The 27,479-nt window shown below is 39.2% G+C and overlaps 2 protein-coding genes across 5 annotated transcripts in view; one reads left to right on the forward strand and one right to left on the reverse strand.

Annotated features, from left to right (window-relative positions):
- Positions 1-393, reverse strand: part of GDAP2 (ganglioside induced differentiation associated protein 2) — a 70,718-nt gene extending 70,325 nt beyond the window's left edge. Inside the window, exon 1 of one of the 2 annotated variants that reach the window (XM_072644511.1) lies at positions 303-393. The gene's annotated coding sequence lies outside the window, so the exon portion shown is untranslated. The remainder of the gene's footprint in view (positions 1-302) is intronic. The other variant, XM_072644512.1, reaches the window with a different exon arrangement.
- WDR3 (WD repeat domain 3) lies at positions 1-27,090 on the forward strand. Of its 3 annotated transcripts, none has more exons than XM_072644505.1 (27): positions 1-160; positions 3,479-3,683; positions 4,630-4,839; positions 5,189-5,307; positions 7,475-7,553; positions 9,346-9,441; positions 9,601-9,714; positions 9,910-10,011; positions 11,117-11,214; positions 12,201-12,302; positions 13,197-13,427; positions 14,670-14,763; positions 16,022-16,123; positions 17,467-17,552; positions 17,694-17,829; positions 18,900-18,956; positions 19,233-19,333; positions 19,601-19,712; positions 19,814-19,948; positions 20,180-20,230; positions 21,015-21,080; positions 21,499-21,591; positions 22,058-22,105; positions 22,470-22,513; positions 23,498-23,626; positions 25,872-25,965; positions 26,195-27,090. In XM_072644505.1, exons 2-27 carry the CDS (start codon positions 3,513-3,515, stop codon positions 26,348-26,350), a joined length of 2,826 nt encoding a protein of 941 aa, XP_072500606.1. In that variant the 5' UTR covers positions 1-160; positions 3,479-3,512; the 3' UTR covers positions 26,351-27,090. The 3 variants fall into 3 exon arrangements, with proteins under 3 accessions (XP_072500606.1, XP_072500607.1, XP_072500608.1); XM_072644506.1 differs by having other exon boundaries at positions 22-156; XM_072644507.1 differs by lacking the exon at positions 1-160 and adding an exon at positions 415-499.
- The last annotated feature ends 389 nt before the right edge of the window (positions 27,091-27,479 follow it).

Here is a 27,479-nt window from a genome sequence, read left to right on the forward strand (position 1 = left end):
CGGCGGAAGCGGGGCCGGAAGGGGCAGGCCTAGTTACAGCGAGCTGGCTGGAGATCCGCGTGGAAACCTCGGTAGCTCCCCTGATTCTCGGACGCCTGGGAGCCCCCCCCCGCCCCCCCCCCGGTGTTTGTAGGGGTACCCCGGCCGGAGGCTCGGGTAGGTGAGTGGACTCTTGTGGGTTACGATTTGGGTCGTTTTGTTCCAACACCCTCCGCCCCCTCACCTGCCCCTGGGGAGGCCGCGTGTGAACCGGTCCCCGTAGGTGAGCACGAGCCATCCCCACCCCGGGAGCTTGGAGATACCTGCGGCTCGAGGGGTCCGGGGCGCATGCGAGGTGCCGAGACGTTTGTCGATCTCTCCACGCCACTGGGCTGCGAGAGGCGCTCCTGGCGGAAAACATTGCCCTGGAGGGGCCTGCCAGCCCTCCCCTCCCCCAGCCGACGGGGGTCTACTGCCCGCGGACCCCCCGGGCCGCTTCTAAGGGATACATCCCCAGCAGGTTGGCGGTTGTCTGATGAATTATTCGGTCATGGTAACTCACTAAATGGGCACTGTGTGCTTTTCTTACCCTCAGTAAGAGGGTACTGAATTTGTAAGAGCCAGGTTGCCTTGCTTAGGTACTTAATAGTACCTTGAAATGTATCTTAAGTATGTTTTATATGTTTTACATAATTCTCACAACCACCCCTCAGGGCAGCCAACGTGAGTGTTATTATCCCGTTTTTATAAGAGCAAACTGAGGCTCATAAAGGTTAAGATGTTAAGGCTACTATGCCATAGGATCCTAGATTTAGAACTTGAAGGGACCTCAGAAGCCAATTTCCTAACTTATTATTATTAATTTCAATGCTAAATTATCTTCATTTTATTTAACTTTATGTTTTTCAAGACAGTATTTTTAGTTGCACCCAATACCCCCAACCTTGAGCAAATTTTTAAAAAACAGACATCCCTCAGTATGTATCTTCATAATTTAGCAAAATTTCCGTGTTAACCATGTCTAAAAATCTGCATGTCTGCATTTTTTTAAGTTCATCACCTATCTGTCAAAGGGTGGGTGGCCTGTTTCATCTTCATTTTTTTGTTTTCATGATTTATCTTTGCACTGATTAAGAATTCTCAAGTTTTTCAGAGTTTTTCTCTGTAACATTATCGTCGTATGAATTGTTCTATTTCTATTCACTTTGCTTCAGTTCGTAAAGTCCTTCCCAGTTTCCTCTGAAATTGTTCATTTCATCATTTCTTATGATACAGTAATATTCCATCAGATGCTTAGGCCACTATATATTTAGCCATTCTCCAGTGGGCACTTTGCTTTAGTTTTCAATTTTGGACCATTAGTAAAAGAACCGTTATAAATATTTCCTCTTTTATTTCTTTGGGAGATAGGCCTTATAGTGGTACAGATGGGTCAATAGGTTTGCACACTTAGGTAACTTTCTAAGCATAATTCCAAATTGTTTTCCCTAATAGCTGGATCAATTCACAGCTTCACCAAGACTTCACTAGAGTACCTGTTCCTCCAACATTTGTCATTTTTCCTACTCTGATGATAGTTGTGAGGTGGAACTTCCAAGTTGCTTTAATTTGCATTTTTCTAATTATTAGCAGTTGAGACCATTTTTTCATATGATTGTTAACGATTTGAATTTCTTCCTTTGAAAACTGCCTATTTTTAATCTTTAGACCATTTTTCTATTGGGGAATGGCTCTTGTTCTTAATAGTTTGAATCAGGTCTTAGAATATGTCTTAGAAATGAGACCTTTTATCATAGAAAACTTGTATCAGAAACTTATTGCAAACATTTTCCCCCAGTTACCTGTTTCCCCTCTAATTTTTACTACATCAGATTTGTTTCTGCAAAAACTTAAATTTTATGTAATCAAAATTGTCCATTTTATATTTTATAATCCTGTCTCATTTATTTAGTCATGACCTCTTACCTTTTCCATGTGACTTAAAGATAATTTCTATCTTACTCTTTTTGACCCTTTTATAGCTAGGGTCATGTACCGATTTGGAGTTTATTTTGGTATATGGTGTGATGACGAACCCTCATTTTACAGATTGGGAAAGTTAGGACCAGAAAAGTTAAGTGACTTGCTGAAGGTCACAGAGATAGTGAGCATCAGAGATAGGTTAGTCAGCCTTTTTACCTTATGCATACAAGTCTTCCCACTTTACCAGAGTGCCTGTTCAAGGCTGAATTTTTGTGCTACAGAATATAATGCAAGGATAGCTTCATAGAACAGGTAGAAGGTAACCTGGGCTTTGAGGATGGGTGGAGAACAAAAAGGGAGCATTTTTTTTTTAATGGGGCATCATTTGAATAAGAACACAGACCAGAAGGGTAGATGTCAGAGTAAAGGAGTGTGAGAAAACCTGGGCACCCGTGAGGACATACATTGAGAAGTAGTTGGAGTAAAATTACATTGATTAATTGGGTTGGAGGTATTTTATTTATAGTCTTTAAAGACAAGCAGAGACTTTGGAGTTGAAAGCTTACAGTCATTGAATGTTTATCATTGTGAACATGCTGGGATGAAAAGTAGTATTTAAGGAGTATTATTACGTCTGACTGTTGGAGCAGGGAGGCCAACTAGGAGTTTGTTGTCAATCTAATGTGAGTTACTAAAAGTAATAAAGAAAAGAATGTGTAGAAAAGATGGCAGTCTGGTCCTCTGTGAACTGTCCCCTAAATTTCAGTTCTGATTGGATGAATTCCTCGATGGGATCTGTAGGGAGAGAAGAGCAGAGATGGAAGGACCAGGCTTTTAAGAATCCTAGTGGCAGAGATGACATTCAAACCTTGGGCACAAGAGACTGGAAAGAGCTAAAAATGACTAAGGTTTTGAGTCTGAGTGATTGGGAGAATGATGGGGACTCTAATAGAAAACTGGAAGGTGAGAAGAAAGTGAAGGTTTTAAGAAATAGGTAATTAGTTTGATTTTGAACATACTGAGTTTGAGGTAACAGTGAGGGTACTGTAGTGATAGAGTGATGGAGATAGAGAAATTGGCCCTGGAGAACGATACGGCAGTCATTTGAACTGTGGCAATAGTTAAGCCATGGGAGTGGATTCAGTTTCCAAGGGAAAGATATGGAGAAATGGGAAAGTGCTGAGAACTTAATTTTGAATGGGCTAATTAAAATAAGAGAAGAAATTTAGCATCATTGATGGCTAAATGGGCAGAGTGTGGCTAGTTATTCAGCTTTGTTGAGACTTGAACGTCACAGATCTGATTAAAGTGCACTAGACATAACCAATCTGGAGTTAGAGTAACATTAGTCAAGAATGTATAGAAAATGAAGACCAAAGATAGATAATGGGTGTAGCTTTATGTTTTAAGAGTAATTTAGTATAACAATATAAAAAACAAGCACATGCTTTCTGTTGTTAATCATGTGGCTATTCAGTAGCTGTCTGTCTGATGGTACAGGGGATCCAGAAGAATTGAATTGTTTATTTGCTTACAGGTAGTTTGCTTCGCGTGGGATTAAATGGTGTGCTATGGGGCTCACCAGGCAGTACCTGCGCTATGCTGCCAGTGCCGTCTTTGGCTTGATTGGCAGCCAGAAGGGCAACATCGTCTTTGTAACTTTGCGTGGTGAAAAGGGGCGCTATGTGGCAGTGCCGGCCTGTGAGCATGTCTTCATCTGGGATATACGGAAAGGAGAGAAGGTAAAGTAGCTATTCACTAGTGACTGCAGGATTTATATTGGGATAAATGGGGGGTAGGGAGGAGGGAAATGCTAGAAGGCAAACTGTCTGTGACCACCCACCCTCATGTAAACAGGGATCTTCCTCCTTTGGGAACAGACAGCATAACATCAGGTCCAAACTATGGGTGCCAGCATTACCACAATCCCAGGGACTCTTCCCCAATATCTTTAGGGTGTCTAGAAAGAATTAATCTGCTGACCTTTTGCTATTTCTCAGAACTCTGCTTTTGTACCACTTGCCTGATCTTAAATTTCCAGTCTTACATCTTATCAGCGCATTTCAGGGTAAAAACTAAAATGTTTTCTTACGTTGAGGAGGAGAGAGAATCATAGGATTTAGAGCTAAAAAAAGGCTAGAAGAGATCTTTTAGTTTGATTCCTTTTTTAAAGATAAGGAAAGTGAGGCCCAGATAGAGGCAGGCATGATAAAATAAGGAGTAAGCAGATTGGCTGCTTGTCCTCCATCTTTCCCTGCTTATGTGCATAATATGTCCTAAGAAGTTAATTCCTTTATAGGCAGAATCTGGAAATAATTCTGATGCCCTGGAAATTGGTTCTTCTGCAAATAATATGTTAAATACTTTTAACCTCTAAGCCCCCAAATCAGAATTTTATTGCTAGCATTTGCATGAGGTAAAAATGTTATGATTCATTGCTCATGCCTGGCAGACTTACTTTACATTGTTTTGATAAGTCACCTTACTTGTTGTGCCTTCATTTCATTTGGCCAATGGAACTAATAATTCTTGCCTCAAAAGACTCAGCATGTAATTACTATTTGAAATAAGATTTGAAGAACTGTCATAGACATTAAGTGTTCAAGTACCTCCCCACCTTTGCCAAAAAGGAGAGCTTAGCTCCTGCACAGCTCATGTTTCAGTGTTCTTGTTTTTTTGTGTTTTCAGATTCTTATTCTTCAGGGGCTTAAACATGAAGTTACCTGTTTATGTCCCTCACCAGATGGATTGCACTTATCTGTGGGCTATGAGGATGGGTCTATCCGCATCTTCAGTCTTCTGAGTGGTGAAGGGAATGTGACTTTCAATGGACACAAGGCAGCTGTCACTGCCCTGAATTATGATCAGCTGGGGGGCAGACTAGTGTCTGGCTCCAAGGTAGGAATTGTGGGGGATGTATTGAGCCTTTGATAAAATAAAGATAGGGTAATATATTCAAAAGATTTTTTAATAAGAGTTTCTGTGGGAGGCTTTGGACTTTCAGTGGTATGAAACTGCAGTTCCCTGGAGTGGGATTTAGGATGAGTAAGATTTGGAGATGAGTTTCCCTGAGCCATTCAGGTTCTTTTGTTGCTTGTAAACGTTCCAAGCTATCTTCTTCACACAGTATTAGAAAGGCAGGGTAGCATGTGTGAAACCTGAGTTAGATAAGAACAGCAGTGCAAGTATGACTGGTCTCTTGGTGGACAACATAATCTCATTTTTGCCATATCTGTTCTCTTCAAAGGATACGGATGTTATCGTGTGGGATGTGATCAATGAGAGTGGCCTCTACCGTCTGAAGGGACATAAGGATGTCATCACACAGACAGTGTTCCTCCGAGAAAAAAACCTGCTGGTTACCAGGTAAAGACCTAATAGTTAACCTACTAGGTCTTCCTCACTTCTCTTCTGTCACAGGAATTGTTCAAGAGTGAATAAATGAATGAAAGCAATTACTGATTTATTATATGAAAAGAAGGGTACTGAGTACTGAGGATACAAATAGAAAAATGAGACAGAATAGTTCTTGCTCGAAACTCACATTCCATAGATATGGAATGGCTCAGCTCCACTGCAGATGGAAAGGTCCTTAGGGTGTAGTGTCAAATTAGATGATAATGTATCTCCTTTAGTATCATCAAAAAGCAGGGTTTTTTTTTTTTTAATCTTTGAACAACAAAAATCATTTCTGTACACCGCAGAACAGAACAAAGGTGCTATGTGAAATCATGAACCTTCATTTAATACTGTTTTTATAAATATTTTAATTCTGCATGTTACTTTCAAAACTGTTGTGCTTGTATTTTCTTCCTTTTTTACTCTTGTACATTTTTAAAAACTATACTGGCTGTCTCTTTTAGGGCATTATTACTGCTGACCTGTCCTCTCTCCCTACCCCATCTCTCATTTAAAAACTGAGAAAAAGGAAGAAGAGGAAAACGCCCACTGTAATAAATAAATATAGTCCAACAAAATGACTCCGTGCAGTGGTCAAATCTAGAAATGTATGTCTCTTTCTACACCTTGTATCCATCACCTCTCTGTGGAGTGGTGGGTAGGATTCATTTTAGGTCCTTTGGAGACATTTGGTCATTGCATGATCAGAATTTTTAAGTTTTTTACAATTGTTTTCTTTTTAGTATTGCTGACCTGGTATGTAGCTTGTCCTGGTTCTGCTTTCTTCTCTTAGTATCCCTTCATATATCCCAGGATTCTTTTTAATTTCTTGCTACTCACAAATAGTCTATATTTTGTCATTTTTAAAAATAGTTCCTTCTTTTAATTTTTCTCAATATACTACTGGTGGTGCATGTGATGGCTAGTTAGAGTGTTTTTATGTAAAAAAAAAAATTTAAGCATTCTTTTATTAAATTTTTGAGTTCCGAATTCTCTCCTTCCCTCCCACCCACTGAGCAAGCAAACAAAATTATATCATTTAATTATACATGTGGAATCATGCAAAACATTTCCACAATATCCATCTTTCAAAAAATAAAGTGAGAAAATTGTAATTTACAGTGAGAGTTCATCAATTTTCCCTCTGGAGGTACATAGTAATTTTTCAGTATGAGTCTTTTGGAATTGTCTCAGATCCTTGTATTGATCAGAGTGGCTAAGTCTTTCGCACTTGATCATCTTTGCCACCTTGCTGTTACTGTGTACAATGATCTCCTAGTTCTTCTCACCTCACTTTGCATCAGTATGTCTTGGATTTTTTCTGAAAACCCCCCCCCCCCTTGTCATTTCTCTTAGCACAATAGTATTCCATCACAATCATATGACACAACTTTATCAGCCATTCCCCAGTTGTTGAGCTTTCCCCCCAAGTTTCCAATTCTTTGCCGCCCTAAAAAGAGCTGTCCTATTACCTTCTTCGATCATATTTCGTTCAGCCATTTCTTAGTTGTCTAAGAGGCAGTGTTACACCCCCACCCCTTAGATTCTAGGTCTTTGTTTTTTCTTTTTTTTAAAGATATAAAGGTTTTGAAGGAACAATTGTTTCTTTTCCCTCTGTTAGGATTCTATTACCACATTATCCTCCAGCAACCTCTAATTGCTCAAGTCAGTTTACCTTTCTAGGTTTTTCTGAACTCATGTTTGTATTTCAGCATTAGTACTGAGTTCGGGCCTTTCCATCAGAAATGCTTGAAAGTTCTTTATTCCATTAAAGGCCCATTTTTTTCTGTGGTATTATCACTCAGCTTTGCAAGTTAAGTTTGATTGTAAGCCTTTTTCTTTTACCTTTTAGAATATGGTATCCCATGATTTCCTCTTATATATGGTAGAAGCTTTCAGGTCTTCTTCCTTTTTCCCCCAATATAGTGTTTTGTTTTGTTTTTTTTAAAGACCCTTCTTTTCCCATGTCTTCTTCCATAGCTTCGGATCATTATGCATTTTAGATTCCTTATACTATTACTGGATTGTACCAGGATTGCTGTAGGTTGATTCTTTGTAAAACAGTAGCTGGGTCATTGATTTTCCAGTTAGTGTGACATTGTTGGGCAAACCATCTTTCTGTTTTTACTTTCAGTGGCAAAGACACTGTAGTGAAATGGTGGGACCTTGATACACAGCATTGCTTCAAAACCATGGTTGGCCACAGAACTGAGGTAACTGCAGTGTGAAGACAGGTCATTGGCCATTGGGGAAGGGTGACCTGAGCCAGACCAGGGTTTGTAGTCCTCAGATCACTTACCACATGCTCTCTGGCTTTGTAACTGTACTAAGTAAATCATGGTGAGAGCAGGGTTCATGTTCTCAGTATCTGTGTCCCCTCCCCAGGGGCTTCCCCTAAGGTAGGTTTGGTAAAGGTTGGTCAAAGAAATGGAGAAACAAAGAAGTACTTCGTTCTCTGGACCTATCACCCCATTGCCACTATCACTGTTCTTGTGGGAAATCTGGAGGCTGAACAGAAATATTTACCGAGCATTTGTACTGTGTGCAGTATGTTGTGAGGGTGCAGAGGAAGAGCATTTGTTAAGACAGATATTAATCTACAAGGAATAAATTTAGGAGTGAGAAACCAGAGAAAAATTTTTTCACCCAGTCCAAATTAGGTAGTTGCATTCCTACCCTTAGGTCATTTTCCTTTCATTCCTCCAGGTGTTTAGTCCCTGTCTCACTGCCTTGTTCTGCTCCCCAACTCCTGCTGTTACACTAGGGGCCCTTCGTATTCATGCAGGTGTTATTCCCTACTTCCCATTTCCTCAGGCTCTTCACATCCTGCGACCTGTGTTTTTGCTCTGCCTCAGCCACATGAGTTCATCACACATGTAGCTCTTGCCATTACTTTTCCAGTATCCCACTTCCCCATTTGGAAACACACATTGCTGTAGCTGACCCTAACCTCTCTTTCTACCATTTTTCCTCTCACTGTGCATCTTTCACTCTTTCTATACGTGTTGTTCACCCTCAACAAGGCATTCTTTTCCCTTTACCCCTCAGTGACTCTTTCAAACCCTTCCCCCAGTTTGAGTTCACTTTCTTCCTTCTCCAACTCAGTCCATTAATTAGCAATTTCAATTTTACTCTATCCTCTGCTTTTGAATCCCTTGCCATCTTCTTGTGTTACTGCTCTTCTCTTGCCAGACCTCACCCCAGGATTACTCCTGCCACCCAGCCCCTCTACTCCTACCTGCAAGCTACTGAATGAAGGTGGGGAAATCTCGTAACTGTATATACATGTTATCCAAACTTAGCTGCACCCTCACTGAAATAAGTCAGTTTTTTTTATCCCTCTCTAATGGATTCCCTATCTCGCTCCCCACAGCAGCTTTTCAAAACTTTCACTGCCCTCCTCAAGCCCTTGCACCTCCATCACCCTCCCAGCTAACGACTTTGCCTTGCACTTCACCAAAAAAGTGAGACCATTGGACATGAACTTCCTGTTCTCCCATTCTCTTCATTTCAAAACCTCTTTACATGTTCCTCTGTTTTCTTTTCCTTTCCCCTATTCTCTGATAATGAAATGACCCTTTGCCAAGGCTAGCCATAACCCCATTTAGTGCCTGGTGCAGAATAGACATTTAATAACTGTTGATTGATTATGGGGCTGAAAAAGCTGTTCTGTATTGGAATGGATTATCTTAGAAGTTATGACATTCAGCTCTCACCTTTTGTGGAATAGGCCATTAAAGCCCTCAGAACTGTGATTTGGTCCAGATCGCACAACTCCTTAGTGGCCAAGTCTGGAGCATAGGGCCCCCAATTATTCTCTTTCCAATCTGCTTCCATACTTGGCAGGTTAGTCTTTCCTCTCTTAGAAGGAAGATACTGTACTATGAAATTACTCTTGTTCTTAGAAAAACCCCTAAGAAAATTCATTGTAAAATACCTATACTAGTATAATGAGATGTTGTAACAAATGGAGCTTCTAAAAGTCATGCTCTTTGTTTTATTCAGGTTTGGGGAATGGTTCTGGTGTCTGAAGAAAAACGTCTCATCACTGGAGCTGCAGACAGTGAGCTGAGGGCTTGGGACATAACTTATATAGAGGAGGTAATTATTTGACCACTTCTCTCTTATCCTGGCAATGATGAGTTTAATGGTGTTCTCTGACCAGCTTTTAGGGTGGGAATATTCCATATTATCAGGACAAAGATGGCAGCCACTTTTACAGTGTCATTTTTTGTCTTTCCATGTGCATGCAATGAATAGATGAAAGATCTTGATGAACCTGACTCAAAGAAGAGTAGAGGATCTTCACTTGGGATGCAGAGGAATCATGGAACAGAAACTGGGGACCCAGAAGCAGATGAAGACCCTGAGGATGTAATGATCCATCCTTACCGTTATAACTCTTTCCTAAGACTGATGAGTTAGAGAAGGAACATTGCAGGGTTTGGGGATGTGCATGTGCTGCTTTGTAGAGAATGTCAGTCATCTTGAATCCCACTGTTCACTTGTTTATTTTTCCTCCCAGAGATGTGTCAGAGCCTGCCTTTTACCACTTTCTCTTTTTTGTAGCGTATTCTTTCATGTAGCAAAGCTGGTTCCATAATGCGAGAAGGAAGAGACCGAGTTGTAAATCTTGCTGTTGACCGAACAGGCAGGATTCTCGCTTGTCATGTAAGTAATAAACATAATGGAATAGAAAACTACTCCTTTCTTATAAAATGTGAAATGACATGTTTTTGTGGATCCTGTTAATTCATTTCAGAGTATTGTCTAGACGTTTACATCTTAAGGTCCCCCTACTTTGTTATTGGTGTCAGGGTTGTTATTATTTTAAATGTATCCCAGTTTTACAGATCAGTTAACTGAGGTACAAAGAAATTACAGGACTTTATATAGAATCATAGGTTTAGATTTAGAAGAGACATTGGGAAACAAATGAGTCACCGTGTATTTTTATCAGTCCCCAACTCAGCCTACTGTCCATATACAGACAGTTCTTGCTTTATGTAAATTCATGTTAATCCAATTTGAGTTTTTGTAAAGAATTCTGAAAGAAATCCACATTCCCAAAAAACACCTATGTTAACTACCATACAGTACTCCCTCACTCACTGCTCCTTGGCTTTGTGCTCTGTGGCATTCCACCAAAGTGAAAGCAGAAGAAATGGAAAAAAAGCATGGAAAGGCTGCTGCCAATTAATTGGGGACTAGGCTTGAGACGTCTGGTGCTTAGAGAGGAGACCTTTGCCCTTCTTCTCCTATCTGCCTGTGTGTCTTTTCCCCACCTTTCCACCTTTGGGAACCATGTGGTGGCCCCTGCCTCCCTTCTTCCCTCTCTTCTCTTCATCTGTGGGCAAATTCACATTATATAAAAATTGCTTTATGTAGAGGTCGGCAAAATGGTCCACTGAATGTAAAGTGAGAACTGTTTGTTATAGATACGCTTTAGTAGCACCATTGTCAATATCCCTTTTGTAGCTTCAAATCTGAATAGTTTGAAATTTCCCTAAGTAGAAATATCATTTAATCTATTCCCCTCATTTAAAAGATGAGGAAACTGCCCCTTCAGAGACTGAATGTTTTGCCCAAGGTTACACCAGAGTAAATAGCAGAGCCAGGATTTGAACTCAACTCCTCTGATTCCAAACTTAGCACTCTTTGCCCTCCTACTCCTGGCAGAGGAAAAGAATTAGAGTGAGACTTGACTGTAGATAAAATAGTCTTCAATATGCTTTCCTGGTTGTTGGACTAAAGTCAATATGTTTGTCTTTTGCAGGGAACTGATTCTGTTTTGGAAGTGTTTTGTGTTCTTTCCAAAGCGGAAATTCAGAAGAAAATGGATAAGAAAATTAAGAAAGCCAGAAAAAAAGCTAAGTAAGTTCTGTCAGCTTATTTCAACTATGCATGTATGGCACAATCTATATTTTACTAATGGGGAAATTGCAATTTCATTTAGAGGAATGAGAACTACCCTCACTCCCCTCCTTTTTAAAGGCAGTAGTTAGTGGCACGAAGTAGGTCGCCGTCAGCTATCTCTTAAATAATAAGTTATGAATAAATGATGTTGCCTTTATCTGGAATCCACCTTACAAGTTGCTTAGCTCTTACTGGGCAATAAATTTTCCATAAGGGACAGGAGCCTTAGGAGAAGAAGATTGTTCAATATTCTAAGGCTGCTCCTTAGAAAGTGGTAAGATAACTACACATGATCTAGGTCCCTGAGGCTAATGCAGCCTTACATACCAATTTCTGAAAGTATTAAGCAAATAATTTTTAATTGGCCTTCTGTAACAACTTTCTTATTTTTTTAATTTAAAAAAATTTTTTTTAATTCCAAATTCTCTTTGTTTCCCCCCCCACTGAAAAGGCAAGAAATACCCACGTTATCTCATTCTTTCTTAATGGACTTTGCAATTCTTACTGGACCCTTCCTTATGTTATCAATACAGTAATATAAGCTGCTCTAGCCATCCATTTCATTGAGTTACTTTCTCTAGAAAAACCTATTAGAGTGGATATTTCATTTCCTCAAGAACTCATTTTAGTTAGATCTGTCTACTTTAATGCCCATTTTCTTTGTACACAGGGCACATACACAAGAACTATTTCTCCTCACCTGTTTTTGGCATGTTTTACTTGTCTGCCTATGGCATAGACAGATGTGTAGTTAACTTGCTTTTGAGTTCCACTGTCAAAAGAAATCCTTAAGAATTTGAATAAAAGCACTTGTTTTGGATGGAATTATTTTGGGCCACACTGGGATTCTTTTAATGGAAGGATGCTCTGAGAACTACAGAAGTCAGTTTGTTTTTTAAGAATTGTACATTTTAGGGTATTTTTATTTGTATTTTTGTTTCTAGATTAAATTCAGGTGAAGGGGAGCAAGATGGTCTTGAGGTCAGTATGTCTCTGCAAGATGAGATCCAGCGGATAGCTAACATCAAAGCTTCGGCAAAGATCAAGTGAGTGAATGTGATATTAGCTCTCAGACAGATCTTTGCAGTTGCATTTTCATTTGATCCAAAAGAATGAGGTTGTTCTTGATAGGCATAGCCCATCTCCACAGCTGCAGCTTTCTTCATGAGGTTTGCCTTCATCCCTGAAGTCAGTAATTTTATATTATTATATTCCCCCTCATACCTCACAAAGAATTTTGGTTTTATATCTAGGTTTTATATCCTGTATTGTTTTGTGTTGTAGTTATCTTTATATGCCTTTTTCCACTGCTAGATTGTAAGTTTGATGCAGGCAGGTTCTTTCTCTTATCTAAATGTTGTATTTACACCATCACCTAGCATTCTACATTCTAGATGCTTATTAGTACATGCTGTTGACTTGGTCATTGTACAAAGCTGGTCATAGCCTTTCTTCTCCCTTCCTCTTCTTTCTCCCCCATAAAACCAAACCAAAAGTCAGTAAACAAAAAACCAGAGTTCTTACTGCTAACTAGGCATAGAAAGGGATTCTTGATTTAGGCAAGTCACTCTTTGAAAAATAAATCCTTCACTTAGATCACACAACCCTGTCTTCATTCTTTGTTCCATCCTTGTGGCTTTCTATCTTCACCTCGCTAAGGAGTAGTTTACCCTGTTTGCTCCTTTGTGACAAAAACAATAAATTGGTGACGTACTACAAAATGTTGTTCCTTGGAAACAACATCATATTGTTAGCATTGCTACTGTTAGGATTATGTGGGCACGACATTTTTTGAATCTTCAGAATTATTTACAATTGAATATCCCATTGATGTTTTCTGCATCCAGATTGGTTAGAGTTTTCTGAACACTGAGAAGAGGACATTTTTGTGTGTAGAGATGTAACAAGCTTATGACTGGAATCCATTTTTTTCCACACAGGTCCTTTGACTTGATTCATTCTCCCCATGGAGGGTTGAAAGCTGTCTTCCTGCTGCAAAACAATCTAGTGGAAGTGTATACACTGAATCCATCCACTCCTGCCCCACAGCCCATCAGGACAGCCAGGATCACCATTGGGGGCCACCGCAGTGATGTCCGGACCTTGTCGTTTAGTTCTGACAACATTGCTATCCTTTCAGCAGCTGCTGATTCTGTCAAGATATGGAACAGGTTTGTGAATCTGCTTTTCTTGGTAGCTGCTCTCCACAGGACCAAGGTGCTCTCTTTGTTTTGTGATTTAACTTTAAAAGCTTATTGGTTCCCCAAGCACCAGATGTACTTCCTTAAAGATTCATCTGACATGTGACATTTTGTTTTTTAACTATAACTTGAGACTGAGTTTGTAGTAAATTTGAATTTTGCTTTGTATTTCATATTAAATTTTTAAATGTAAAATTTTTATGATGCTGTAAGATGAAATTTGGGCCTGAGTAATACACACTTGAATTTTATTATTAAGTACAATTTATGTTAATTCTGCTAATTATAATCATTAAATAATTTCAATCAATAATGCCAAAATTTCATTATTTCAACAATAGTGTGGCAGATAATTATTAATGATCGTTAATTATATGATTAAGTGTTGTTGATAATGACATCTACATAATGGACTTTATAATTTGCAAAGTATTCTACACACAAAACATTATTTTAGTCTTAAAACAATGCTGTGAGGACAGTAGTACTAGTATTATCATTTTTCAGATGAGGAAACAGTTTAAGGGAATTTAAGTGATGGCCAGATCAAAAATCAGAAATTTGATTTGCTTCATCAGGCTGCCATTACTGTACCCTTGGATAGCAGTGTTGACCTTTTATTAGTACCATGTTGTGGGAAGAAGTAGCCAGGTGAACGTGGAGAAAAACTCTTAAGACACGTTAGGGGTGTTTGAAAATGTGTTTCTTTTGTTTTTGGATAAGAAGTGGTCATCTGGAATGTTGCTGTCCTAACTCAGGAGCCAACTTTGCTTTGGCCATTCCTTTCTTTTCCTCCCTTACTGATGATAAGGAATATTCCATGATACTTTATAATGAGTAGGTTTCCACAAAGGGAAATTTTTTTTTTGATTGCTCGAGAAAGGTCTTTCTCGAGGGCATAAAGTAGGTCCTGTTATAGAGGTATTAAAGGTTATTTGAATCCTGGGTTACTAAGGCTTTTTATTTTTAATGCTGAGATTACAAGACCAACCCACATGTCGAAATGATCTAATAATTTGATCTGAGGTTCCTTGAAACTTTAGAATCTCAGGATAGAGATAGTGGAATGTTGGGGGGGAGGGGGCGTGATTCTCCGCTCTGTAAGGTGAAGAAGGTTCTGTCCTTACTTGCTTAGGAAATTAGAGAAGATAGTTTCTGGGGTCCTTTCCTTTTCTAATGTCTGATCCCGTGATCCTTCCTTTCTTCTCATAGGTCCACACTGCAGTGTATTCGGACAATGACTTGTGAATATGCTCTCTGTTCATTATTTGTCCCTGGGGATCGGCAGGTGATCATAGGAACAAAGGTAAATGAAGGCTTTCTTTTGAATTTCTAGGACTTTTTCAGATCTTTTTGTGAAATAGCATTCTTTAAGTAATCAGAGGCAACTAGGTCTTTAACCAGCAGCAAAAGAAGGGTACAGGCCCATCATCTTCCGATCGTTGGATCATGCAGTTTGAAATGCTCATCCTAATTTAAAAGTAATTAAAAAGTAAAAAAAAAAAAGATACATTTGTATAGTACTTTATAATTTAAGAGGTATGTTAGTTTAGTGGAAAGAATTACAATTAGATGTTCAGTTCTACCCGTCTTACAGACCTATAGCAAGAATCTTTTAAGAAATTTTTAAAGCAAAATATAAATATGAGTAGTATTATTTTTACTTAATAATAAGTTTGGGCCTCGCTGTCTTTATGACTCATAAACTGAGATGTTAACTGAGGTTCAATTATTTGCTCAAAGTGTTACTGTCAGTAAGTGATAGAGCCATAATGAAAATTTGTCTCTTCATGACTCATTATCAGGTACTCTTTCCACTATGCTGCATCATTGTTCCTTTCCTTTCTTTTGCCTCAGCATCCAGTCAGTCAGCCAGTTAACCAGGTAATGAAGCACAATTTGTACCTGGCATTGTACTAGATATTGGAGATAGGAAGAGGGAATGAAACAAACCATGCCATCATGGGGCAGCAATCTGTGTATTTATAAGTGAATGCAGAATACACACCAGAGAGCATCCAGGAAAAGGGGGTGGTTAGCAGTGTAAGATGTTAGTAGCCATGTAAAAAGTTGAGAAAGATGAAGAGCAGTCTATTTAGTAGCCAGGTTGAAATTCAAATGGTAATGGTTTGAGAAATGAGTGAAAAGAGTAAGAGTAAGTTTTCTAGGAAGGTAGTTGTGAAGGAGAAGAGATAAAGAATGGTTGTTATAGCCTGCGGAGAATAATAATGGAAGTGGTGATGAAAGTATGACCTTGTCTCATTGTTAACAGATTACAGACATAATAACTACTTTGGAGAGTGAGTTAGACAGCTCAGCTTGATTGTCGGGCTCGTAGTCTTCTATTTATTAGCTTGTACATTTGCTAATCAATTGTAGGTTTGTTTTGATTATCCAGGCCCTTTGTTCTTGGTGTTCCCAGTTTAAAGTCTGAAAAACTGGGTATAGATAAGTGTCATTGTTACCCAGCATGCCAGTAAAGAGTCTGAAGACTAGAACTGGGGTCTGTTCCTTAACTCATATGGTCAGTAATGTCACTGAGTATTCATAGTGTATCTTTTTAGACAGGGAAGCTGCAGCTTTATGACTTGGCTTCAGGAAATTTGCTGGAGACAGTTGAAGCACATGATGGAGCTTTATGGTCAGTTTCCCTCTCTCCAGATCAGGTAAGTAAACGAGATTCTTAATATTCGATTCTCCCTCAGAATGTCACAGCTCTCTTCTTAGGGTCATGCTTTGCAGTGGCCACGCATGCTTTTCCCAGGATTTATTTGCCAAGAGGTTCCTTTTTGCAGATATGATCTGATCCAGACCTTGAGGCTCCTTATGTGACATTTTTTCCAGATAAACATGTCTTTTAGGAATTAAATTCTCTTTTATCTTCTTCCATGGATAGATATAGATTTCTATTTATCTCTGTCAGATCATTTCTCCCCTCATCCCCTATTGCCTTTGAGTTCCTGTACACTAAAAGTATCTGAGACTTCGGAGCAAAAACTCCTATATAATAATATGACTTTTTTTTTTTAAGCAAATATACTAGAATCCATATCAAATAATCACTGCTATCCCTTTCAAAATAATTAGGCTATATACACTTCATCCAGTGATTCTTTGACTGCTCAGAACATTTTGGGGGACTTCTGTGGAATTGTTGTCACTGCTGACAGCACATACTTTTCAATATTGTTATTAATGGCTTGTCTTTGGATTCTGAGGGTCAACTTGACTTTCTGGCAATCTCAAAAAGTCATTCAGAGCCATGTCTGGTGAATAAGATGGGTAATCAAATTGGGACAAAAATAAGGTATGATGAAGAATGACACAGTTTTCTGTGTATTTCTAAATTGATACGCATTTTTAAAAGTATTTTGAGGAATGGAAGCGTTGTGAGGTTCTCAGTGAATACTTTTAACACTTTGATAGACTGTTCACTTAGATGCATGATAATGTAAGTTTTATTGTGTTGGTTTTAAGATCATTCCCATCAATTTATAGTTAATCCTTATACAAATGATCTTTTCATTCAAACTAAAACCAAAAATAACTTCTGATTGGAGTCAGGTTATATGTGGCAGTATGTAGGTCTCAGTAATTACAACTTCCCTTAATCTGCTGTTGTTATTTGATTTAAAAGAAAGATGGAAAGGGGGAGGTGAGTAGGGGGAAGTACTGACAGCTGAAGAGGAACCTCTATGTACCAGATTAAAGACACTTCTAGAAGAGTCTCTTTTCCTTAAAGCACAGTGGGCCAACAAACCTTTCACCGGTAATTAACCATTACTAAGGCTGCAACAGGGAATTTCTCTAATTGTCACATATGGTTTGTGTCCATAGGATAATCTTGAGAGATTTTCTCCCGATTGTAGCCATTTCCATAACTTCCATACCAGGTTGTTAGGACAGAAAGACACTCTTTAGTATCCCATGTTGGGGCCAGCCTTTGAGTTTCTTTCTAGGACTAGAGATGCTTAGGCTTCCAGAATTAATTTTTGGTTCTGTCTTTCAGCGTGGCTTTGTAACTGGTGGTGCTGACAAATCTGTCAAGTTCTGGGATTTTGAGTTGGTGAAAGATGAAAACTGTGCCCAAAAAAGGTAAGTGGTAGTTCTGAGGAATGGTTTGACATCCAGAAGAGTAGATATTGTTTTATCTTGTTTGTAATAATCCTAGACTTTCAGAGGTTTATGTTATCACAGAAGTCATTTAGACCGTGTTTTCTTCTCATATGGTGCTAGGCTTTCTGTGAAGCAGACCCGTGTCTTGCAGCTTGATGAGGAAGTTCTCTCTGTGTGCTATTCCCCCAATCAGAAGCTACTGGCTGTGTCTTTGCTGGACTGTACAGTGAAAATCTTCTATGTTGACACTTTGAAGGTACAGCCTCGGGGAACATTTACCCTGATACTGTGGCTTGAACTGGTGATCAAGTAACTGGTTCCTTTCCCCTTCTGGAGGTGTTCCTCTCTCTGAGAAATAATACTTTCTTTAAAAGCTGATTTGTAAATCAGATATTTGTTAATCGAATAATTTTATACAGGGATAGGATAAAGATGTAAATTTCTGTTTAAATAATCATAAATTGAATCATTTAAGTGAATGACACTAGTTTTACCTATTTTATGAACTTGGTTTGGTATATATCAGGCAAAGTTCACTTGTATCCTTCTATCAAAAAAATCTCATGCTCTTGAGATTTTAATGAAGCCCCCCAGCTGTGCTAGAAATCAAGTCTCTCTTTTAAGTCAAGTAAATAAGCATTTATTAATCAATTACTGTGTACTAAGCACTGAGGAAACAGAAAGGCAAAAACAGTCCCTGTTCTTAAGAAATTTGCAGTCTAATAGAGGAAGCCTCATGCAGATAGTCATGTACAAACAAGATATACAGGACAAATTGGAGATGTTTAACAGAGAAGGCCCTAGTATTAAGGGGGATCAGGAAAGGCTTCTTGTAGAAGGGAGGATTTTAACAGGGACTCGAAGGAAGCCAGGAGGCAGAGAGGAGGGGGAAGAAAGTTTCAGACATGGGGGACAGCCAGTGAGAATGTATTCTTTAATTAACCCTACAACAGGCACTTACTAGACATTCCTGTTTGCAGAGTCTTTGTATTTAGCGGCCTCAGGATTAGAGCTATGGCAACTAATTTTTCAGTACCTCCTAGAGCTGTGGCCCACCATTAATTGGTTTACCAGCAAGAGATCTAAGTGATTTCAAATTTTATTAGGTTTCTCAGTTATAAATATTGAGGAAGCTGTTATTCAAAGCACTCTGCTAGGCATGCAGTGAATTTAAAGCCACGTTCATCTTAGGGTTGATATTTGGCCATTTAGACATTGGAAAAAAGTGAGCGTTGCACCAAATGTTAGTTAGATCTTAGGATGGTAAATTGTATCTATTTTGAAAATGTAAGCTAAATTATTGTTTTTCTTTCTTTTTGTGCTTAGTTTTTTCTCTCTTTATATGGACACAAACTACCTGTTCTGTGTATGGACATCTCTTATGTAAGTAAAGCTTTAGAAGATTCCCAAAGCTATCTATTGTCCTTAATCAGAGGATGGCCGTTCTGAGATAATGTTTGGTTGCTGGGACTCCTTGATTTCTTCATTTAAGATAAGACTTGAGGCTATCTCGCCCTGTCGTGTGAACATCAGGGGCTCTTTGTAAAAGTGAACCTTGGATCACATAACCCCTAGGGTCGTTGTGTGGAGTGGGCTTTGTAAACCTTATGGACTGTGAAAATTAATATTAACGATTCCTTTCTTGAACTTTCATCTTAGGATGGGGCACTGATAGCAACTGGCTCTGCAGACAGGAATGTGAAGATCTGGGGCTTAGACTTTGGGGACTGTCATCGCTCTCTCTTTGCCCATGATGACAGGTGAGTGGGTGGTCCTTTCACACAAAAGTGACTCCAAAGCCACTTTATGGGTCACCCCCACGTTCTTCCTGTCCTGTAGAAGTCCATGTAGCCTCATGCAGGCAGGAACTTGTAACAAAGAAAAGTCCAGTGTGGCCAATAGAGACTATATCTGCTCCCTGGGGACAGCTGCTCATAGCTTTAGCCATTCACATCTGGGAGGCTTTTTATTCAAGGGCTCTTTCACTACCTTGGGGGCTTACATACGGGTTTTTATCTCATTTTCAGTGTCATGTATCTGCAGTTTGTTCCTAAGTCTCATCTCTTCTTCACTGCTGGGAAAGATCATAAGATTAAACAGTGGGATGCAGATAGGTTTGAGCACATCCAGACCTTGGAGGTAATCTGCTGACCATTCTGTTCCAGCTATATTTTAAAGTAATTCTGAGTCTGGGATGGATGACTGTTGTACCTCCTCACTTGCCTCATTCTTTTCTCCAGGGCCACCACCAGGAGGTATGGTGCTTGGCTGTTAGTCCTAATGGGGATTACATCGTATCTTCATCCCATGACAAATCCCTCAGACTGTGGGAGAGAACTAAAGAACCGCTCATTCTGGAGGAAGAGCAGGAGATGGTAAGACTGTCTTCTTCAGACATCTTAGCATTCATGGGGCATATCCAGGAGAAATCCAGCTGAAGGATTGTGGGTGGCCTCCTGTAGGGGACAGAGCTCAGTTCAGAGGGCATTAGTCATTGACTGGGGAGCTCACCTCATTTTTGTAAAGAACTTGTGTATTCTCTGAGGCATCTCATTGTCTCTGTGCCACTGAGATAAATTAACATATTCTATTTTATATCTTGGCAGCAAAGAGAAGCAGAGTATGAGGAGAGTGTGGCCAAAGAAGACCAGCCAGTAGTAAGTAAAGCTCTCTCGACTGTTAGAATTGGGGTTTATAACTTGTCTTATTTTAAAGCAACAAATTCCCAAACTTGCTTTGGGATTTTTCCAGTTATAAACTGGTGGGAGGTTGGGGAGGTGTGGTAAATTGCTGGTTCCATAGGTAATGTTATTTACTTATCTGTGCATCATTGTCTTCCACAAAAAATTCCTTGGCAATAGCAAAAATAATGTCCTGCAGATTATTGGGAGTTCAGTATGATTGTTTGTCTTGTAATTGAAGAAATGTCTTTACAAATCCCAATGCTGCCCCTTGCCTACTTGTGTGATCCTGGGCCCATAACTTAACCTTCCTGTCCTTGACTTCTTTAATCTACAAAATGGAAATAATATTTGTATTGCCTGTCATAGGATTCTTGTGAAGAGCAAGCTTTGTAAACTATAAAACACTCTGAATTGTTATAATTAGTGTGAATAGTATAAAGCTTGAGTTTGAATAATTGTAATACCACTTCTTAAATTTTAGTAGGTTGTTGAGAATTGTTTTCATTTTTGATAAGAGATAAATCTGAAAGAAACTTAAGAAATTGGATCTTCCTTTTAGATGTTATTGAGGGAAAACTTTAAAACTGTTAAAAATTGTTTTAACATGTAATTGGGGAAAAAATAAAATATGTATTTTTTAAAAAGAGGCATTAGATATTATTGAGGAGGAGAATGTTCTTCTAGAAGGATTTAAGTAAAATCATAGTTTTTGCAGCTTTTGTGACAAGAACTTAAAATATCCTTTTTCTTTATGCAGGTTCCTGGAGAGGCTCAAGGTGACACTTACTTCCCTGGAAAGAAAACCATTGAAACTCTCAAAGCGGTAAGTTAGTGTAGAAATAGGGAGTACTTATTTTCTTGGCACAGCCTCTGCTTTCTTACAAATCTGCTTTACTGCTTATCAATCGAAAGGCCCTTTTATGGCAGAGGAATGGTGAAATGATGATTATTGCCAGCAGCAGAGGGCTGCCCGGGAAGAAAAGAAACAGCTGGCTCTCCCACACGAGTGTTCCTGTCACTGCCCTACTTTAGCTGTTGGGTGGTGCAACCTGAGTGGGGATGCTACTGATCAGAGACCCTTGTATGTTCATTTGACTACTTTGTGCCTGGATTGCAGGATTTTTCTAGTTGCATTTGGTTAAATTAAATCCAGCAAGGATGTTGATCAGACCCTTTAGATCAGGCCTTCTGATTTTAATGGAATATATTGTTTTAACCTCTTCCCTGTATTTCCTGAACAGGCCGAGAGAATTATGGAGGCCATTGTTCTATACCGAGAAGAGACTGCAAAGATGAAAGAACATGAAGCCATTTGTAAAGCTGCAGGGAAGGAGGTGAGAGAGCCATTGATTTCCCTTTGGGAAGTGGGTTTATCTGAAGTCGTTTCCTGAGTAAAGGCAGTGGGTCAAATGATGAGGTAGACTTTTTAAAAGAAAAGGAAGTAAATGTGGTGGGGGGGTGCTTGTAATGTAAACATTAAGAACGTGGCCTGAGGAGACTGAGGGAGAGAGGGATACATGAAGGAAAGTGGTTTCATGGAGAAAGTAAGTATGGGAAATTTTGGTATGAGATGATAAAGTCTTCCTTTAGTAAGCTCAACTGCAGCAGGTCATATATGTTACAGGAGTCAGACATTGTTCTGGCAGCTTTTAGACCTGCTTTTTTTCTTTTACCCCCTAACTAGAGCCCAGCAAGACTTATTTCTATGCTGTCTTGGTCACAAAGTCCTCATAGTGCATAGATATTAATCTAACAAAGGACTCTGGAGATTAATTATATTTAACCTTGTTTTCTCCACAGGTTCCTCTTCCAGTTAACCCCATTTTAATGGCTTATGGAAGCATCTCGGTGAGTACAGCTTAAGGGCTTCCACCATTCCTCTTTGGACATCCTGAGGAATACATTATGTCCTCTCAGGGAAAGGAAGGAAAAGGGCTTTGTGTTTGTATGGGGAAACATGTTGATATTAAGAATCTTAGCTAGATTCTAGCATGTGCTTCTAATCATTAGTTGGGCATCATAAATGGGCTTCTGGGTGTTCATGTTCATTGTCTAGGATCTCCTGTATAATACTTCATCTGGTTGCGCTCTGAGAAGAATATCCTTGAGTCATGCCAGCCTTTCCCCTAGATGAGATGGGAAGCTTTTGTAGTTTGTAATTTTTGGCTAATTTGCCAAAGAAGGACTACTGATAATCTATCTTCATTTACAGCCTTCCGCGTATGTACTGGAAGTTTTTAAAGGAGTCAAGTCAAGGTGGGTGCCAGGAAATTTTGTTCATAGCAGGACTTTTTATTTAAAATTTAAATTTTTACTTATGTAAATCAGGAGTGTGTATTGAGTACCTGTCACATGCAGAGCCCCATGCATGAGCACTAGGGAGGATCTTAAAAGAAAACAATTTAGTATGCCCATGGATGCTGTCTTCATCAGGACTTTGTTAACACCCTAGAAAATCAATCATTGTGCTGGTATTTACTTTCTCTGGATGTTAATAGTCATTTAATTGATCACTGCATGAGAAACTGTCAACATAGGCACCAACTACTCATTTGCAATTTAAACATTAGTTACTTAATGGTGACATAACACTAATAGTTTTCAAAGCATCGTTCTGCATATTTCATTTGATGTTCCACAGCGGTGTTGTGAGAGGTCAGCAAGGCAAGTTTTGTAGATAGAAAAATGGAGATTAAGTTAAATGACTGGTGCACAAAATGGTGACAAGTCTAAGACAAGAGTCCAGATCTAGCGTTTATGAGCATATAAATTTTGATGGCAGTGTGTAAAAGTGTGTTAGTATGCACGTCTAAATGAATGAACAAAACAATAATTACTAACTGAAGGTTATCTTGGAATCTTAGACAGTCTTAGAACCACAGACTTTTAAGAGTTGCTCCAGAGAAGAGTCTGGTTCCACCCATAACTGATGCCACCCTGCTGTGTGCCACCTTGAAGGTTATGGTTTTGTTCTTAGGTTAGCAGAGCTCTTGGAAGACTTGAGTGTTTTTGTAGTAGATTGTAAATAAAGGAATTAACCAAAAAAGGTTAATCGAGAGATTATAAGTTAGAGATGATTTGTCTATATTTCTAGCATCACAGTTGATAATAGAGGAGAGCTGTTTTTCTACTAAACAGTCCTTGGCGCCATATTAGAAACAGATTTCTGTTCTGTGGGGTTATTGTTCTGATCATTACAACTCTGTTTGTGCTTTTCCCTTTTCCTTTTTGTTGTTGAAGTGAGTTGGAAGAGGCCCTCCTGGTGCTGCCTTTCTCTTACGTGCCTGATATTCTGAAGCTTTTTGATGAGTTTTTCGAGCTGGGCTCTGATATCGAACTCCTCTGCCGGTGCCTCTTCTTCCTCCTCAGGTAATATTCTCTCTCCAAGGATCACTACATCTCCACATCATAGGTTATTTAAAGGTAGTGTCACACAGCCAAAGGAGGACCTGAGATTCTTCATTCACATTTCTAGTCAGTCCAAAAATGGAGTGTAAACTTATGCATATAAATTATTTTGCTGTGTTTGGAATTGACTTATTTTTAAAATAAGAGTAGTTATCTGTTTCTCTTGAGTTTTTACAAGGAGTGACAGGACATAAATTGTGGAAATGCTTAAACATGAGTATTCATATTGTATTTTTATAGCTTAACTTGGTCCTTTGGGATTTTCTGTGATTCTAGGTCTTACTTTCACTGTATGAATGTCCTTTTCTTCCCTTGCTGTGGTCTTCATTGGAAACCTTGGCATACTTTTGACCTGGCAGTGCTCATGACAATTACTCTGTTTTATTCTACTTTAGTCCCATATTACCTGGACATCTTCACATGGATTGGTATCTCCTCAGCAGGTGCAAAAATGGGACTCATTTTTTTCACCCCCAAGATACTTATTCTCCAAACCTCCCACTTTTGAGTTTGCTACCATCTTTAATTCCTTGCTTGCTGGTTGATTGATTTTATTTACACACAACCTTTGAGTGGTCCTTGACTTTTCCCTCTCCCTTCACCCCAAATTGTTAATTGCCAGATCTTATTGATTAGATACCTCAATGGCATTTTCACATCTGCCCACCTTTCTCACACAGCCATCACCTTCAGTCAGGACCTCATCACCTGTAGCCTGATCTCTTGCAAAAGCTTCCTTATTGGTTTCCCAATATTCTGTTTTCTCCAGTTTGTCCTCCACACAATTGCAGTAATCAAGTTCCTAAAGCACCCATCTGACCATAGCATTCCTTTGCTGAATCTGAGGTACTTTCTTGTATCATGCACAAATCACAAACTCTCTAGCTTTGCACTTCAAAGTTTTTTACGATGTGATCACAGTCTGCTTTTCCAGAATTATTTCACAATAGTCTTTAGACACTCACCATTCCAGTGAAACTGTCGTGTTTTTCAGACTTGTGATTCCTTCTTCCTTCTTGCCCTTGTAGCCTCTGCCCTCGAAGCCCAGAATGCCCTCCCTACTTACCTTTGCCTCTTAAAATTCTTAGGTGTCACCTTTTTCAGGAAACCTTTCCCTACTCCCTCGTTTCTACTCTGTATATGTGTTATGTCCCAGTAAAAAGGAATTTCCTTTGATGGTAGAGGCTCTTTTCATTTTGTCTTTGTTCTGTCTCTAGCACAAAACACAGTACCATGCACATAGTTCATTTTTGAGGTGTATTGAAATGAATTAGATTGAATAATAATCTTATTTGCAGATGACAGGCTTCTAAAAGGAACAGCTAATTTCTTAAATGACAGATAAGGAGTTAAAAAGATACAAAGATAAAAGCAATGAAACTTGGCTCCTCTTGGATTTTCTGTGGAGGAACACAAAAAAGTATATACAAGATAATTTGGAAGGGGGGTGCTAGCATCTGGGAGAATCAGCAATCTTGGGCATAGGAGGTTTTGCTTCAGATGTGTCTTCAAGCAAGTGAATGATGTATTCTCTGAAATAGAGGTTAGGAGAGAATATAGTCTAAACATGGCAGGTAACTACAGAGGCATGGAGATAGGGGATGGAGTGCTGGGTGTGTGTGGGGAAGAAGGAAAGCCAATTAGACTGGATGGTAGAGTGTGGAAAAGAAAGTTCTATACATTGAAGCTAGAGAGGTTGGGGCCAGGTTGGGAATGACTTTAAAAGCCAGACAGTTGCCAAAGAGGTTTTCCTTATGTACAAATTTGACCATGTCACTCCACTACTCTAAATTCCAAGGTTCCCTGTTGTTTTGGGGATCAAATACAAAGTCTTCCAGTTGGCCACAGGCCATGTTATGCTAAAATGGAGCACCCTTTTTGATGAGTTTTGATTGGGGAGGTGGGGGGGGGCCAGTAGACATTTGTAATCGGGTTTCTGGATGGCCACTTGTCAAGCGTATGCTCCATGTGTGGGTTGAATTAAATTTAGCAAATCTGTGTCAAGTCCTTACTATGTGTAGCCACAGCTCCATGTGATTAAGGATCTGTGCTGCCTTTTTTCTCAGAAGCAATGTTTTTCATCCTTGAGCCAATGGATATTTAGGCACTTTAAAAATTTTTAAGTGATGAAACACTTCCTGTTTTGGAAGGGGATAAGACAAACCTAGCTTTTTGGATCATCACTCTTTTTGCTTGTTATTTGTAGGATTCACTTTGGACAAATCAGTAGTAACCAAATGCTTGTACCAGTGATAGAGAAATTGAAGAAAACAACCATTTCAAAAGTCAGTGAAGTCCGGGTAAGTACCTTTACATTGTTACAGCGAATAGGTACAGGCCCCAGGGCATCAGTGACTAGGGACTTGCATTGCTCACCGTTAGATACAAGTTGCCCCTATGGAACTCTGAAGACCCACATATGCCTACGTAGAGTACTTGGGAGGGGAGAGTGAGGAGGAATGGTTAGTTTTCACCTCTGGCAAATTAGGCTTTTTTTTTTTTTTTAACATTCTTTGTGTTTCTTTCCAGGATGTGATTGGATTCAATATGGCAGGCCTTGAGTTTCTAAAAAGGGAATGTGAGGCAAAGAGTGAAGTTGAATTTTTCTCTGATGCCACAAGCAATTTGGAAGAGAAGAAAAAGAAGAGGAAAAAGAGGGAGAAACTGATTATGACATTGACCTAGAGCTCAAACTCCTGAGCCAGTTTTCACATTCCCGTTAAATAGAAGGAACAGCTTCCTGACCTGAATGTATGGATAACAACATGGGAAAAACACGAGACTCCAGTCCCCACTCTGCTAGTTACTAGCTATGTGAACTTGGGCCACTCTACTTCCATTTTCTCCTCTGTCAAAGAAGGGAGATTGGACTAGATGGTCCCATATGGTCCCTTTGAAATGCTGAGTCGTGAACTTTCAAGTACCAGATGACAAAGGCATCATTGACCTAACATTGGGAGGATCTGCCTCACAAGAGGAGAAGTTAACTAAGGAACCTTGTGCAGGGGCTCATACTTTCCTTTGTTGGCCAAGACTAAACACATTCTTGAATGATCAGCTTTTTCTCTCCATTCTTATTAATTAACAGAGGGGTTTTTGAACCCTTAAACTCAAGGGTTGGAGCTACCAACTTAGAATTTTATTTATTTCCTCTATTGCTGGACATGTGTGAATATTCTGAGTTACTTTTTTTCTTGTTTTGGTCTTTTCCCCACCAGGAAGCTTTCCTAAGATGTATAATTAAGTATCTCTTTTTCCTAATGCATCATCGTTCTAAAAACCTTATGTAAAGTGGGAATTCCTTGTGCCTTTTACTCTACAGACTTTTTTTTGTTCTTATATGTAAAAAGATCTTGATATGTAGTTGTATTTCTTTCAATGAAATAATTATTTTTAAGTAAAGTAAGGTCATGACCTTAAGATGATTCATCTGGATCCTTGAATTTATAGTATAGAAATTTAAGAAATTATTACCTATACAGAGCAAGTAATTCACTTCTGTTTACTGAATATGCTCTCACTCCCTTCCTAAGCTCTGAACGAGTTTACTGAGCCATTCAGATTCCCGACAATGAGTCTGCCAATAGATCCCCCGGGTAGAAGAGCATACCTGAAGTGAGGCAATGTGTGTGTGGATATGAGGACCAATAAAGTAGAAAAGGATGTGGGCATATTTAAGGAGCTACAAAAAGTAGGAAGTGTAGAAAGGACCAAACGGCTTGCTGCCACTGTGACCTTTTCTTGGTTTCTCTTTGTGAAACCTAGAGCATGCTCTTCAATCTTTTATGAGTGGAGAGCAGTGTGACACAAAGAA

The sequence above is a fragment of the Notamacropus eugenii genome, chromosome 2, assembly GCF_028372415.1.
Source record: "Notamacropus eugenii isolate mMacEug1 chromosome 2, mMacEug1.pri_v2, whole genome shotgun sequence".
In the NCBI taxonomy this organism is placed as follows: domain Eukaryota; kingdom Metazoa; phylum Chordata; class Mammalia; order Diprotodontia; family Macropodidae; genus Notamacropus; species Notamacropus eugenii.

What these genes read in the sequence shown, in the direction of transcription:
- WDR3 (XM_072644505.1), top strand. Translation starts at nt 3,513, where the DNA reads ATGGGGCTCACCAGGCAGTACCTGCGCTATGCTGCCAGTGCCGTCTTT. An exon ending in CAGATGAAGACCCTGAGGAT is followed by an intron (nt 9,715 to 9,909) that starts GTAATGATCCAT and finishes TCTTTTTTGTAG; the next exon opens with CGTATTCTTTCATGTAGCAA. An exon ending in TGCCTCTTCTTCCTCCTCAG is followed by an intron (nt 23,627 to 25,871) that starts GTAATATTCTCT and finishes TGTTATTTGTAG; the next exon opens with GATTCACTTTGGACAAATCA.